We start from the raw sequence: 15127 nt of genomic DNA, 5'->3' as shown, positions 1-15127 counted from the left end.
TTAGTGACTGTAGGAGTTCTCAGGTAACAAACTTAGTGGAATAGGGCAGTGATATTTTTCTAGAATGGTTTAGTGCTGGCTGAAGAATTGAATTTAGTATTTGGGACTGGTGGTGTTCAGTCTCTGTGAAGAGCTAAAGTACTGCACCTCTCAAGCATGTCTGTCCGGTCTAAGCTCAGGAACAAGCTGCTAGAGCACAAGTGCAGATGATGAGTCTAACCAGCATTAAGAGGTAGAACTTTCTTGTGAAAACGAATCATGACCCCCTGGTTTTATTGGCTGGTTGTACTAACTGCTCTGTTTTTACAGTTTGAGTTGTATTTCATGAGGATATCTCTTAAGTTCGTGTTTACAGTGTGATTTATGTTTCCTGAGAATCCGTTCAAAATTCACTGAAAGCAACACTTTAAGGTATCATCCCACAATGACAAGCAATTCAATTAGAGAGGAGGTAGGTAGATGGCTTCTACTTAACTTAGCTCTTTTTGTCCTCTCCTACTTCATATGTGCTGCACTTCACACTCAGAATTACCATTTGGTGCAAAGGATGTGAATTTTCATAGCCTTAACTATTTTTTTATAAACTGAGAAAGAAGTAAAAAAGCATTCTTTTTGGCTTAACTATAAATGATATGAGAAAAGCTTTGAAAAAATGCAAGTAACCCTGAATCATATTTTTGCTCATAATATTCTTTCCAATACTGCTAAGACTGATGTAGAAAAATGTTTCAAATTTTCAGAGTGGAAACATGAAAAGACAGGTTTGTGGAGAAGCATTGAGCAGTTACCTTGAAATTTTTGGATGCAAAATTTAACTTGAAACAGCCTTTTCCCCCCACTTTTTTTGTTTAATGTGACTGGCATCTTAATATCTTAAGCATGCATTATGCTGTGCTTTATGAAGGGTGGGAGGGGAGAAAAAAAGGAAGGTGAGAAGTTGCCCTTTGCTGTTCAACTGAAGTTGGTTCCCAGGGCAGGAGACCAGATCCAGAAATAGGTTGTAGTTGACCAGTCAGCCCTCCTACACTAAGAAACTTCCTTAGGTTTTTATGTTACGTGAGTACAGGTAAAACAAAGGTCATGTATATATTAAGATTAGGAGTCTGGAGTGCAGATATACAGAGACAGAGTGAAGGGTGAAAGCTCAATGTTGTAAGCCTCAGTGAGGTTCTAAAAAGAAGTTCCCATGAAGCATATGCTGATACATACATCATGAATAATTTAGGGTGTGGACAGAGGAGAGGGCAGCCAGCTGTACTTTGTGAGCCAGCTGTAGCAAACTGATAAGCTCTTCTCGGAGTTCTGCTAGGAGGAAGTAGCAGTAATAGTTGGTGGTTACAAGATTATGGGTCATTGCTGGGAAGCTGGAAGGATAAACAGTGGATCAGCACGCTTGGTAATGAGAGAGCACAACAAAAGAGGTCTTGAAAAGCCTCCAAGTTCAAGCTACCACCAAGATGTTCACTAAACAATGAGTGACTTTCTTATGTCAGCATTAAGCTGTCCTCTGCTAACTGTGAGAGCAGGAGGTGGCAGGGGAAGCTTAGCTGTACCCTTCTGTCCTCCAAATAAATCTTCATGTGTCTGACCAGGTATGGAGGACTCCAAAGGGATTAATATGGAAAAATTGTTACTTGTCCACTTGCTAGGCATATTGAAGTACTTCATTAGACTGAATTTCCTAAAATATATTTTAAAAATAGTTTTAAGTATCTTTTTGGTGTGATTGAAATTCCTCAGGGCATTTCCAGGCCTTTAAAACTCTATTTCTCAATATGATCCCTGTTGCTAAACTGTACTGAAAATATGCTGAGAGAATCAACATAATAGAACCTTTATTGACAGATAAGTACTCAAGATAATTTTGCATCTTGAACCTTCTATGTGCTTAATAACATTCTGGAGTCATAATAGCTTCCTGTGACGAAGAAACCCTTTCCTCAGAAAGCCATACCTTTGGAAATGATTGTTTGCTGAATGCTGTTTATTTTGCTTATATGTAAAAAGTGCCAAAAGCTTAGGTGGCTGTTCACTCTTCAACACACTAATTAAAACTTTAAATACCTTTAGAATACTGTGGCACTTCTGTGAAATGTTCTGTTGACATCAAAATGTATGCTGAGTGTTTAATACAAGGTTTAATTGAAGTAATATTGCATCTTTTGTCCTTTCATTAGATCTATACTAGTTCAGACTAGCTGAAGATCTTTGCTCTTGCTGAAACAATCTGGGAGGAGATTGATTCCAGGCAGTGATGTCTTGCGGTTTTTAGAACCTCTCCATGGGCTGTTATTGCCTTTGTGCTTATCTATAGTCCTCATGGTGAGAAGAGTTCTTCCATGGAACAGTGACATTTGTAGCAGCAATCAAAGGCATAGGGACTAATTTGAGCACCAGATTATTTGGATCCACTGTGCTGAGAATTTGGCTGTAAACAAAATGTGTGTGAGTAGTATTTTAGCATGGCCACTCCTTGAAGGGGTCCTTCTCTCACCAAGGACTTAGCTGAAGAGACAAGGTTCTTTTCACATCCCTAAGGCTCTTTTTTAAATGTTTCTAGCCATACAACTACTGCCCGCCTTTCCTTCTTCCTGTGCAAATATCAGAATGTTAAAATTCTGACTAGTACCAAAACAAGAGATCTAGTCAGACAGTGTGAGAGGACACAAGGAACTGGAATGAAGGTGTGTCAGGGAAGTTCAGGTTGGACATTAAGGAAAGGTTCTTTGCTGAGAGGGTGGTTGGTCACTGGAACAGGCTTCCCTGGAAAATGGTCACAACAACAAGCCTGACAGAGTTCCTGAATGAGTTCAAAAAACATGTAGATGTTACTTTCAGTCATATGGTTTAGTTTTATTCAGTCCTTCAAGGAAAAGGGAGTTCGACTTTTGATGATCCTTATGAGTCCTTTCCAATTTGAGATATTCTCTGATCCTTCCAGTACTCTTTTTGTATACTGCAGTAGTCCTTTCCTTTTTGTTGCCATGAGAATCAAGCACATAATGCTTTTTTTTTAACAGAAGGATGTATATATAAAGTAGTATTTTTAGTGCTGTTTATGTATGAAGTCATTTGGAAAAAAAAAATAGAGCCCATATTAAAGTATGCCTGTTTCATGAATGTGCAAGAGACAGTTTCTGTAAATGTTACTCCTGAGACATTTGTATCCAGTGCAGTGATAGGACATGTAGCTTCCTGGACTGCATGAGGATGAAGCTCTGTTACGTACAAGGGTTTTCACTGGAATAATTCAGGCAAGTGGATATTTTTGCCTGTGTAGCCATGCTCTTGGCCTATGCTGTTGTCTAAGTGGGGCTTGAGTTGATTCAGTGAGAACTTTGTTGATTAGGAATTCTGGAAATTCTTACAGGTGATGAAATAAACATTAATCTTTCAAGAGGAAAAAAAAAAAAAAAGTGTCTCTTGAGTACCCACAGTTTTCAGTGAAGTTATTTTGAATATTCTCTGGTTCTTGCATTAGAGTCATTTTGGTAGAAATAAAGGGACAGTTTGACCTAGGGCTGAAGCCAGGAGCATTAGCCACACTGAACGTCTGAGAAACAGAGGTCCTGACCTGCCCCAGTGGTTTGTTTGGAGTCACTTAAGTTAGAAAAAGAAATGAAGCTCCCAGCTGTTTCAGCACCTCCAAATCCATTTGCATTTACTCATCCAATTTATCAGCTACAAACCTTTGTTGACATTCTCTTAATACTCACCTGCACAGAAAACATTCATTAGAACAGTAGGCTGGATGTGTGCTTCATATGTAGTGTGATCTATCTGGTATGTCCTGCTCTCAGCTGGTGAAGTGCCATGCACATGGGCTCAGTGAAGCCTCTCAAACTTCCATCATGGGGGAAAGTTTGCTACCTACAGATGCCCACATGTTGAGGGATTTCATTTTAGGCATTCAGGGACAAGTTGTACATTGTACTGTGGTCACAGATGACTGTCTAGTTTTAAGTCTCTAAGAAAGGCTAAGCAACCTGTTTCATAATGTCTGCATTTGTGCTACTTATTTTCTGTAAGTGCCAGAGGATCTGTATGTTTTAAGTAAGTTTTAATGAGAATTGAAGGGGAGCTTGGACAGCACTGTACAAGACACTGATTTTGCTGCTTATGAAACAAAGGGTAAATGGCAATAATCAGTGATACATAATTTTATAAATAGATTAGGATTGATTCAAAATTATTTATAAAATGAAGAGAATAAAAGCTGTGGGAATTCCACCTTCTAAATAACATGACTTTAGAAATCTGGCCATGCTGGCTTTGAAGATCCTTAGGCTTTTTTGGGTCTGTTCTGTGGAAGATGGTGACCTGACACCTAAATCTGGTTTAAGTGCATCTCAAAGCAAGATGTTATGTAGAGGTATAAATACAGGCTTTTGCCCCAGCATGCCTGATGAAGTTGAAGGTTATACTGAAGGCATCACCTGTCTTTCTGCTTCTGAAATTTTAAAGTTATTGTTACGTATTTTTTGCTTTCCCCCTTCCATTACAGCATTTGCCTGGAGCAATAGCTTCCCTTCTACATACTTATTTTTAATTACTCATGATTGTTGGTGTTGGGTAATTTTGTTTGCTAAGGAAATCCCCTTGCAGTGGCCTACAGACTTTGCCATAATTATGAAAGAAACTCCAGGCCTACCATTTAGATTGTCACTTTGTGTTTTGTTCATGATAACCTACTACAACATTGTCTTCTAGTGATGTATTAATAGTGTCCTCATCTAAAAGCAATCTGAATTTATTTCCTCATTTTATTTTTAACATCCTTTTGGATAGAGTTCAAGGCAAGTACAGAATAATGTCCTTTAGAAATCCATAGCTGGAGAGCTCCCTGCATCATATTGTCTTTACTCCAGAGCAGAGAGTAACTGTTCTGCACAGTGGTTCTGTTCTGCAGATGCAGTCAGAAAACAGAAGTCTGGTGTTATGTTGAGGAACTGTGGAGCTTTCTTCTGGATATTCTGTGCTGCCTGAAGGTATTTGCCCTCATACAAACATGTATACAGTGATATTGCTGCATCTGTGGAAAGTTCTCTAAGGTAGATGATCCCTTAGTTGCTTTGCATCTTTGACAAATGGTCTGTGGTGGTGGTATCCTCAGCAGCACACATTTACCAAAAGAGAGAGAGAGCACGCCCTGATACAGACTGCTGTGAGCACAAGTCCTGTTTGCCTTCAGAGGTGTTTACCTTCAGCAGAAGAATGGTACAGGGTGGACAGGTGGTGGCAGTAATATCTTGAAGTACTGCATCCAAACCTGTGAGAACCTTTTTGTTTAAAACCTTTGCATAAACTCATTGAACGTGAATTTGAAAGAGAAAATGGCAGCAGCCTGCTGTAATGATAGAGATTGCATAGCATTTGGAAACAAAGGACTTCTGGATTAACATGGCAGAATTTGGGCAGCTACAGTGGAACTGCTCTGAATTTATTCTAATAGAGCCAAAGGCATGGTTTTGCCTTCAGCTTTTTGTCTCAGGTGATAAAGAATATCTGCTTGCAGTATCATAAAGTAAGAATTGTAATAACCTCCTAAATTTGTGGTATTTCAGAAAGAGGGTTAATACAGTACACAGTAAAAGAAAGTACTTGGTTTATCTTGTTTTATGTCTTAAGATTCAAAAAGATTAAACCACAGCCTTTAAAATTCATATCTTGAAACAGCAAAAATGTCATTTGTTTAAAAATACCCTCAAACAAACAAAAAACAAACCCTAAAACTGGGACATGAAAATGATACATGATTTAACTTAATTATAAACCTTGAACAAGGAAACAGCATGTTCTCAGAATACTTAATTACAGCATTGTTTTTAGGTTGAGGTTTTTTGGTGTGTGTGTTGCTCCAGTCAGTCTTAAGCAGAAAGAATAAAAGGCAAAGCACGGAAGTACAGTAAACATCTTGAAATGCAGTTTCCTTCTTACTGGGAACCTATCATGTGACTTGCTGGAAAAGATTTACTAAAAAAAAAAAAAAAAAAAAAAAAAGCAGTTTCTTATTTGACAGCTGTAAATCTGCTTCTTGAGAAATAATATCCTGTAAGATCTCTCAAGCATTAAACTATATTAAACTATAAACGATAAGGTTTAAATGGTTTTAGTGTTGTACCAGTGAATTTAAGGAAAGAACACTGAAATGTTTGACTGCCCTGAAAACATTACTCACTGACAGATGAGGACAGAAACAGAGTAAGGCTTTATACTATTAATGTATAATTATTTTATATTCTGGACTCTTAAAGGTCTTAAATTTTGACTGAATTCTACAGCATGCAAAGCCAGTTGGAGTAACCCAGTCTAGGATAATGGCCTTTTTTGGCAATCTCACTAAAAGACAGCTGGGAATTGAACTGAAATGGGACCAGCATTTCACTTAGTCAGTGTACTGAATGTGGCTTACTCTGTCCTAAAATTACACGTATGGTAACTGTTCTATCAGCTAAGTTTCTGCATGGCCTTCTGCTGCCCGAAAGTGTGTGTCCCAGCTATCCCATTTTGAAGTTTGCAGCAGAAAATTTTTAAGAGAAAAAAGGATTAGCTACTGTCTTTGAGTCAGTATTTCTCAGAACTGTGCCCTCTCTTGGGCTCACAGGTGACAAAAATTACCTGTGGCTGGATTGTGTACTTTTTATTGAAGGTGAATGGAAGGACTGACATTTTTATATTGCATTGAAACAAAGGGTTGTCAGCTCGAAAGGATTTGCATCAAAAATATATAGGCATGTTGACCATGTTCAGTCATGCCTTAAAGACAGATTTTAGGGTGGATTCCTACAGTATGCTGAAATAGGTGTGTGAGAGGCAGGAGCTAAAACAAGACTCTGGTGTTTCTGTTCTTGCCAGTCTAGGGGTGCCTGGTGTGAAACATTCCCAGTTCATGGAGGCGAGCTAGGACCTCCTTGCACCCGCTGGTGCAGCGGGAGCAGAGCATGAAGTACCATGGGTGTTACACCTGGAGAGGAGCTAAGGCCTTCCAGGGAGCTATTTAAAAACTTGTTGCTTTAATCCCTGACTTTGGGCTGTGAATGAAGGGAACAACCTAGAGGGCACACAGGAAAGCTGCAGTGTGATTTGAAAACCATATTCTTTCCTAGGAGCTGATGCTTCTGTCCTTTCGCAGAGGAATTTACCACAGCCCCGCTTTATGAGGAAACCACAGTACTTTGAGGTGTCCATGACGTTTGTTACAGTTTTATATGCCTCTGTAATTTTATGGGAAAAAAAAAAAAAAAGTGGAAGACTGAGGCCATATAAAAGCCTCACGACTTGAGGGAGCCAATATTGAGAACCCTCAGTGTGGTGTTGTCACAGCTCTTCCTCATCCCTTCCCGCCTCCCTGCTGTTTTCTAGAGCTCCGAGTGCATTTGCTGCATCTCAGAGACTCGTAACCGTATTAGAGCTCCTCTAATCGCTGTTCCGCGAAGAAAACCAACCCGCCCCTTTGCCGCGGGGCAGAGCGCCGGCAGCCGCAGCAGCGGGGGCGCCAGCGCGGCCCGCCCGTTGCCCCTCGCGCTCCGCGGCCGCGCTCAGCCCCGGGCAGGGCCGCCCCGGCCGCCCGCAGGCCCCGCGCGCAGCCGCGCTGCACCGCCCTCAGCAGCGCCGGCGTCCTTCCTCCTCTGCCCTCCCTTCCTTCCTTGGAAGCACCGCCCCAGCTCGCTGCTTCGGGCGGCTGTCGCCATGGGTCCCGCCGCGCTGCTGCTGCTGCCGGTGTTGCTGTTGCCGCTGGCGGTGGCCGCGGGCGGCCCGGAGGTGCGCAGCTTGCGGGGGAGCTGGCGGCTCCGCAGCGGGAACGGCTCGGTGTCGCTCCGAGCGGAGGTGCCGGGCTGCGTTCACACCGCGCTGCTCTGCCGGGGCCTCATCCAGGTACGGTACGCCGAGAGCCGGGCCCTGGAGCAGCCCTTCCCGCCGTGGGCAGCCCTGCCCGGAGGGGAGAACACAGCCCTCCAAAACACAGCCCCGTCCCCGCCGCTGCCCCGCCACTGCAGGCGTGGTTGGCATCGCCGGGGCAGCGGCCAGGGTTCCTTTGGTGGCTGCAGTGTCCTCAGTCCCGCAAAAGGCCGAGGATACAAATGGAAGTTGTGCAGTATGTGAGACTGTGGTTTTGACACGCAGCCAAGGTGCTGACACCAGATACCTGCAATACCCTCACAGCGTGTAAGTCGTGCCTACCTATAGTGGTACCTCAAAGAGTGGAAAGTTAAACCCACACTCCTAAAGTTTGACTCGTTGATGCAATATGTTTAGGGAATTCAGCCCTTTTAAAACTTGCAGGGAGTATAAGAATGGTTGAGGTCATATACATCCATTCTGCCTAAGGAAAATATAGTCTGAAACAGAAGTTTAAAGGACTGACTCCTGTCTTAAGACTTTGAATAAGCTTTTGTGCTTCTGTTAACACTTGTCTCTATTAGATTTTTAAAGTTACAGAAACACAGCAACCACTTTCTTGGAAAAATTTTCAAAACTGCCGTTGCAGATGGGTAGCAAAGTAATCTGATACTAGCATAAGGTGCCTGTGACTCAGACCTGACATGAAACGTGGCACTAACTGGATCATTGTTGAAATAAGATGCCTTTTCAAAAGGAAACAAGGAAAATGTTCTTGTGTACCTGTAACAAGGAAAAGGTTCGTGTGTACCTGGAACAAAGAAAGAAAACTCAGTGAAGTTAACGAAGTCATCTATAAAGATGATAAATAGAGTTCTGTGCTGGAAAATGTACTGTTGTATGGTGTGAGTATATCATATTACCCCTCCTTTATTGTGGGCCCAGTGGTGCAGTTCTTGTGCATCATTTATTTAAAAATAACATTCTGGATGTATGCATTTTGTATTTTTTATTTCTTGGGTTTTATCCTTCAGCCTATTATACTGTGATTAAAGTTAGAGAAGTAAAAGGAGAAAATGACACCATTTGGGCAGGATAATTTTAGCATTTTCTGTGTTGGCACAGGTTGGGAATCCCAGCACTAATAATAGATCCCAAAGAGTGTCACTGCCAGATACAGAGCATCAACATTGGAAAAAGAACTGTGCTATGAAGAGATAGGCAGAGCTATGATGATCTGTTGTTTTAACATCTGTGTGCTAAGTGATGTGACATCTTGGACATTGAGAATTAAGGTTTCAGAAGGGCTCTTCTACTGCGGTCAAACGCGTAGGGGGCAGGGAGACTTTTATGTGGAGGACTGATGAAGGGAACTGTGCTGGTTTCTCTGATGCAAAAGTGCACGAGGTGAGCTGAAGGTCTGGGATGTTTGGTTGTGCTGGGAGGTGTTGCTGCAAGAAGTATGAATAATCATCAGGAGAAACTGTGACCAATGCACTGACTCAGGCACACAAGACAGTGATGTAATGAAATACTCACATTTGACTACTCACACTAAGTACACGCACGAAGTGAGAAGATGCGATTGCTAATTTAAATGCATTGCTGCAAACTGACTTGTAATTTAGGAGTATATTTGGAAATGAGAATCATGAACTCTCATGTGCCTGGGCAGAATCCCAAGCCTGCACAGAGGCATGAGAGCTTAGTCAGCCAGCTGGGCAGCAGTGGGTGCTTGGCTAATTAAATCGATGATGGTTGGTTGTGGTCACTTAGAACATGTTTACTTGAATACAAGTAAGAACTTGCTCTGAACACGTGCTGGTACAGCTGGTGAACTGGAAGCTGTTGCCAAGTTGGTGATGTTGCTGTTGAAGTGCTGAGTTAGCCAAAATGGTTCACTAGTGTGGTTGCTTGATCTCTGGACTGGACCCAGCTGGTGTCTGGCTTGTTCCAAGCCCAGAATGAGGTAACCTGTTTCTATGTATAGGTGTGTGCAGGTAACTCAAGTCAGTGTAAACACATTCTTACTCAGTTTAGCAGAGCTCAGTTTACAGAAAGAAGCATTCAGACAAATTTTTACTTGGATAACTAAATTGTTTCAAAATCACATTTTTGTTTAAAAGATAGAATGCAGACCGTACCAAAACAGTGAAGCAACCTGAGCAGACTTGAAATCTATTGCGGATGGTGGTAAATGCTTTGCATTGTGCAAAGCAGCAAGCCTGGGTTGTTTGGAGGGAGTCAGTGACATCATTCATTATTGCAGTGTGAGGCTTCATGCTCCAGAGGGGGGCTCAGCTGTTTGTCCTGAGGTTTCTTTGCTGCGGTGAACGTGACCAAAGGTTTTCAAGTGCAGCTGCCTAAAATCATGTTCCTGTATTCCTATTTGTACAAAAGCGTGCACACTGCCCTAATTGTAGAGGCGTAGAGCACTGTTTGCTCCATTTTTTCAGAGTTCATTATCTCTGGAAATCAGCCCTTTTTGGTGTTGTGTCAAGTATAGAAGTAGGAGATTTATTATGGATGCCTAAATACAAGTTTTGGTCTTAAGTATTTTTTTCATTTGCTCCTTTTACTCTTTGCAATGCAACATAGGATCTTTATTCATCTTACAGAAGATGTCACTAGATCAGTAACCCAGCTTGTAATCAAAAGTGGAGATTGATCTGAAAAGCTGTACCAGGAAATAGGAGAACAAAGCTAGTGAGAACAAAACCATTTTGGATAGCAGGACCCCTATGTTCAGCGACCTGGTGAAATCTACATGCTGTTTTTCTGTGTGATTTGCAAGTGGCAAATCTCACTCCATCCTTTGCTTTTGTATCTGTGAGATTTTCAATGGGTTAGCACCCAGAAAAGAAATTTAAAGCACAGTCTGGAAGGGCCTACTCCAGCAACGTAGCTTAGTGGGCATCTCACAACTAGGGGAAGGAAGGCAGCAGGAGGAAGCTGATGAGTATTAAGCCTTCAGAACATGGCTTAGATTGTAAGACTAGGCTGCAAGCAATTTATTTATCATTGTGTGGTTCATTTCAAATTTAGGTCGACACACAAACTGTTTTTGCACAGGGATGCTCTAGCTGATTGCGTGTCTTTAGCCTTACTTTAATCTGCTGTGCAAGCCATACACTTGAATTGAAAAAATCTCTCTGATGCTGAGGGTTCATTACTCATCTCTCTGGATCCTCTTAGCATTTGTTCTAGAGATAGCTTTATTCTGGCTCATAAAATATACATTGGAGGAACATGTCTTTTGGATGCACCTAATGCATGTGTCTCAAAAAATGATCTTGGGGAAGACTCTTGAGTTTCCTACCAAAGTGTTTTTTTTTGATGTTCAATCAACGTAATTCAAATGCTGGATTGACTATGATAAAAGCTCTAGGGCCGGGAGATTGCATCAGAGTATGTGTTTGGTGTGATTGTTTCAATAACATTTCATTAAGACACTGTAGCTGTTACTACTATTTACATGTAAAATTAAAAAAACACATGAGAAATGCACATAGAGAAGGGTAATAGTCACTTGCATAAAGTTAGAGCAAAGCTTTGTTTTGAATGCAGACATTTTACAAACTTGCAGCGAATCTTTTACTAACCCTACAGCTCTGGGAAAAGATTTGCCAAAACCATTTTGACTGAAAGTTTTGCTTTTGTCCACTGTCAATGTAGTATTTTCTTTCAGGCACTGTTCTGGTAAGCCATATGTACCCACAGGTAACTTGCTTATTAAGTCTGTGTGCTGGAAATAGGCATCCTCTACCACATACTGTCCAGGTTCTGCACGATGCCATCTATTGCTGGCAGGTGACTCCTGTAAATTTCCAGTTCTTGAGGAATATGGCTCTTGTAGTTGGATTTTCTCATATGACAGCCATTTGCATTTATACATAAGGCTGTTCTGTCTTCTCAGTTGTCACTTAGACTTGTATGGAGTACTATAGAGGTCTGCAAGTGTGATGCTGATATAGGGGCTGGGTAATTCTGCATGTTCTGGCCTGTTAGACAAGGGCATGCACTTGGCAGAGAAGCTAACAGTGCTCTTGGTCATACTTGGATATCAAAATGTATTAGAAGAGACAGAAGTTTATGCACTGATAGCTGATAGCTCTACATTTCTGGAAAGTGATGTGGTTTTCTGTAGCTTGTTCTGCATTTGTATAAAATATGCTGTTGTTTATTTTCTGGCGCTTCATCACAACTTAGATTTTTTTGGAACAAGCCAGGTAACAATTCCATTTGGTATCCTATGGTTCTGTTCAGGTTAGGTGGCATTCATTGTTGGAGTAGTTGATGATTATATTATTTTCCACTGACATACACGTGCTCTGCTGAACTGTGAAAACACATGTGCAGACATTTAAAGCCCTTAGTAAAACTTAGCATAAATATTAAAGGATACTTTATTTTTTTCTTTCAAAAGCTTGTGATGTTAAAGGAGGTAAGATTTATAGTGGTCTGTTAAATACATCCAAGTATTCAAGTAATATTAAGCAGTAGGTATTACTGTGTTAACTCTTTAGTCATATTTGGCCTAGTGTTCTGCTGTGACACATCCTGAACATTGACAGTGACATTCAGGTTACTGCTTTCTGAAAGCAGCTACTGAAATTTAGTTACTTTAGAAGAAACTTCAAAACTAATGCTCCAAGGATATGATCCATTCATCACTGCTGTTAGTTCAGCCTGACTTCAAGCTGTGAAAATTATATAAATGTCCTGACTGCTATCGCTTGTGATGTCAAGGAGCACATGGGTATAGATAAGTATATTTTAACTACTTAGCTTTCATCTGAAGTTGCCCAGAGCAGAATCATTAAACTTTCAGTAAATCATGAAACGTCACTTGCAAATTTTATTTTGGTGATCTGTTACACCATCAGAATTTTCTTACAGTGTACATGATAAAATACCAGCAGAGTTAATTTATGAGAAGAGCATGTAAGGTGACTCTGAATTAGACCACAACAAAAGCAGGGTAAGGCAGAGGAATCTGGTTTTTGTTCTCTTTATTAAATTTCATTTTATTTCATGCAGATCTTCCACCTGGGTACAACTGACTCTGTCTGCTGTCATTCAGGTGTTTGTGCCATGCCCCTCAGAACTCCTGGATCCTGGGTGACCAGGAGGTGTCCTTTCGTAGGGCCAGGGTATGCCTGGCACCACTGCTCACTCACTTGGGCTTGGAGATTCACTTCTCGTGTGTTCATGTCTCATCCATTTCCTGCTTAACAGGAGAAGCTCTTAGCTTATATCACCGTGGCTTTTCAATATCCCTTTAAAATCACTGCAAGGAGAAGCTTCCATCTGGGCACTGGCAGGTCCTTCATTGTAGTGCTGCCAGTGCTTTTGAAGTCCTGCTGATGTCCTGTTAGCCGACCTGGAAATTGCTTCCTTTTGATGATCTGTGGCAGGGCTTTTAACCTTCTCTTAGGAGGTGATTTGCTCCTTCCTTACAGCGTTGAGTCTGGGAGCAGGGAACAAACAGGCAGGCAGCTTGAATACTTCAGATTTTTCCCCCAAATTGCAGGGAGCAGGAAAATGCAAGGCTGTTATGTTTGGTGGGATCTAAAAATAACTATAGTTGACTCCACCCCTCTATGAATTGCTTCCAGGAACACACTGAGCTATTGAGCTATTGAATGTGAAGTGTATTTAATAGGTGTAGCCTATTTCCTACCATCTTTCAATTTCTCCCTGTGCCTTTAAGTGGTTTAAATTTGTCTTTTTTTTTTTTTTTTAATGCACTTTTCTGAACTAAGCCTTTCATTTTGATGTGAAATGATTTAACGTGGGATGAAATTCTGCTTCAGAGAAATCCAAACAATTTGACTTACACAGTTACATCTTCCAGCACTCAGAACAATTGTATTTAATAATGGAAAAGTCAATAACCTCACAAATGTATTGGCAAAGTAATTCTGCTTTCTTAGAGGACTTTGTTTTGATCATGCGTTTCTCCTGAACCTTGAGAATTATCTTAAAAGCATTGCTTGAACATTGGCACGACTGATTTTACAACTCTCAACATTTGTCATGGTTAAAATGGCTGACCAGCTACTAGCATTTAACAGCTGTTATGTGATGTATGAGCTGTCTTACTGCTTAGGTAGCAATGATATCAGTAAACTGTTAAGTTCTACATGAAGGTACACGGAACTGTGAGCTTTCCATCTAAAAGGGTGGATGCCTGTGAGTCAGAAGGGCTAATTTGCACTTTCTATGACACCTATTTTAGGAGTCAGTGCATTTCTTGAAGTTTGAAGGCTTTAGACTAGTAAAGAAGAAAGCTCCTTCAGGAAAAAGGATCTTCAGTGTATTCTGAGATTCAAACATGTCACTCTGTAAGCTCCTGTAAGAGCCCCTTTGGCAATTATTTCTGCCTCTGATAAAATATGCCTGCATTTCTGCTGCTAGACAACCAGTTTTGTGTTTTCCAGAAGTCAGGACTTTGTCCACTAACATCTTGATATCTGTGCTTTTGTGGGAGAAATGGTGCAGGTTTCTTTTGTGCATCTTTGCTGAGGCACTGATGTTGATTGACCATTAACCAAATGGCTTTCCAGTCTGCTGTTGGTAGTGCATTTGCAACTTTCCTCTCACGCCTTTTGTTAAATATTTCACACATAAAAGTGGCAAAGATTGAAATTTAACATGCACATTTTTCAAAGCATAATGTGAAATAAAATAGTATGTAATGTTAAATACGAATATGTATGCATATGTAAACATCTATAAGATGGTATATAATGTTAAAGCAAGACTGTTGTTAAAAATGTGCTTTTTAAAGTACATATTGTGGGGTTTCATGGTCTCTGGCATTCTATGCTTGCCTCTCATCTCAGTACAATGATCTCAGTGAAGTTTCTTTTATGAGCCTAAATTTTGCATATTAATATGCATTTCTTGGCTTTAACTTTTGCATCTCAATAGAAGTCTGAGATATATTAACCAAAAGTAATGGAATGAATGTCTTAAAATTCAGTGATAGTCCTGTAAGCTCATGATGACTTACCTTTAGAGAATACACTGTATTATCAGTACAGAGGTCACAGTTTTACTCTGGTGACAAGGCTTTTCCTTTTTGACTCTTCCCTTGTAGTAAGAAATTTGACTGAGCATGGCATGTAGGAGCAGCGTGACATCTTTCCCTCTGTATGAACCCAAGGAATGATGTTTGTATTGCTTAGGACTCCAGAAGGGTCTGTGCTGCTGAGGAGAGTCACTTAGATGTTAAGATTTTGCTCTGCTATGTAAATAGTTTTATGTGTTTATTATGGATCCT

The 15127-nt window shown here is 40.8% G+C and overlaps 1 protein-coding gene across 8 annotated transcripts in view; it reads left to right on the top strand.

The window, feature by feature from the left end:
* The window catches only part of MANBA (mannosidase beta), a 65342-nt gene that overhangs the window by 4445 nt on the left and 45770 nt on the right, over nt 1-15127 (top strand). For 5 of the 8 annotated variants that reach the window (XR_005956548.1, XR_005956543.1, XR_005956544.1 and 2 more), the window contains exon 1: nt 7674-7875. The exons of 1 other annotated variant lie outside the window; for it this stretch is intronic. Coding sequence is in view for 1 of the 7 variants with exons in the window: in XM_041484307.1 (XP_041340241.1) it covers nt 7690-7875 (186 nt within the window). In the remaining 6 variants the exon portion in view is untranslated. 2 more of the 8 variants (XR_005956546.1, XR_005956547.1) reach the window with 2 other exon arrangements.

This window comes from Pyrgilauda ruficollis, unplaced genomic scaffold (assembly GCF_017590135.1).
Source record: "Pyrgilauda ruficollis isolate IOZ18807 unplaced genomic scaffold, ASM1759013v1 scaffold65, whole genome shotgun sequence".
NCBI classification, from domain to species: Eukaryota; Metazoa; Chordata; class Aves; order Passeriformes; family Passeridae; genus Pyrgilauda; species Pyrgilauda ruficollis.
The sequence above is the reverse complement of the archived record's forward strand: the minus strand, read 5'-3'. Positions and strand labels throughout refer to the sequence as shown.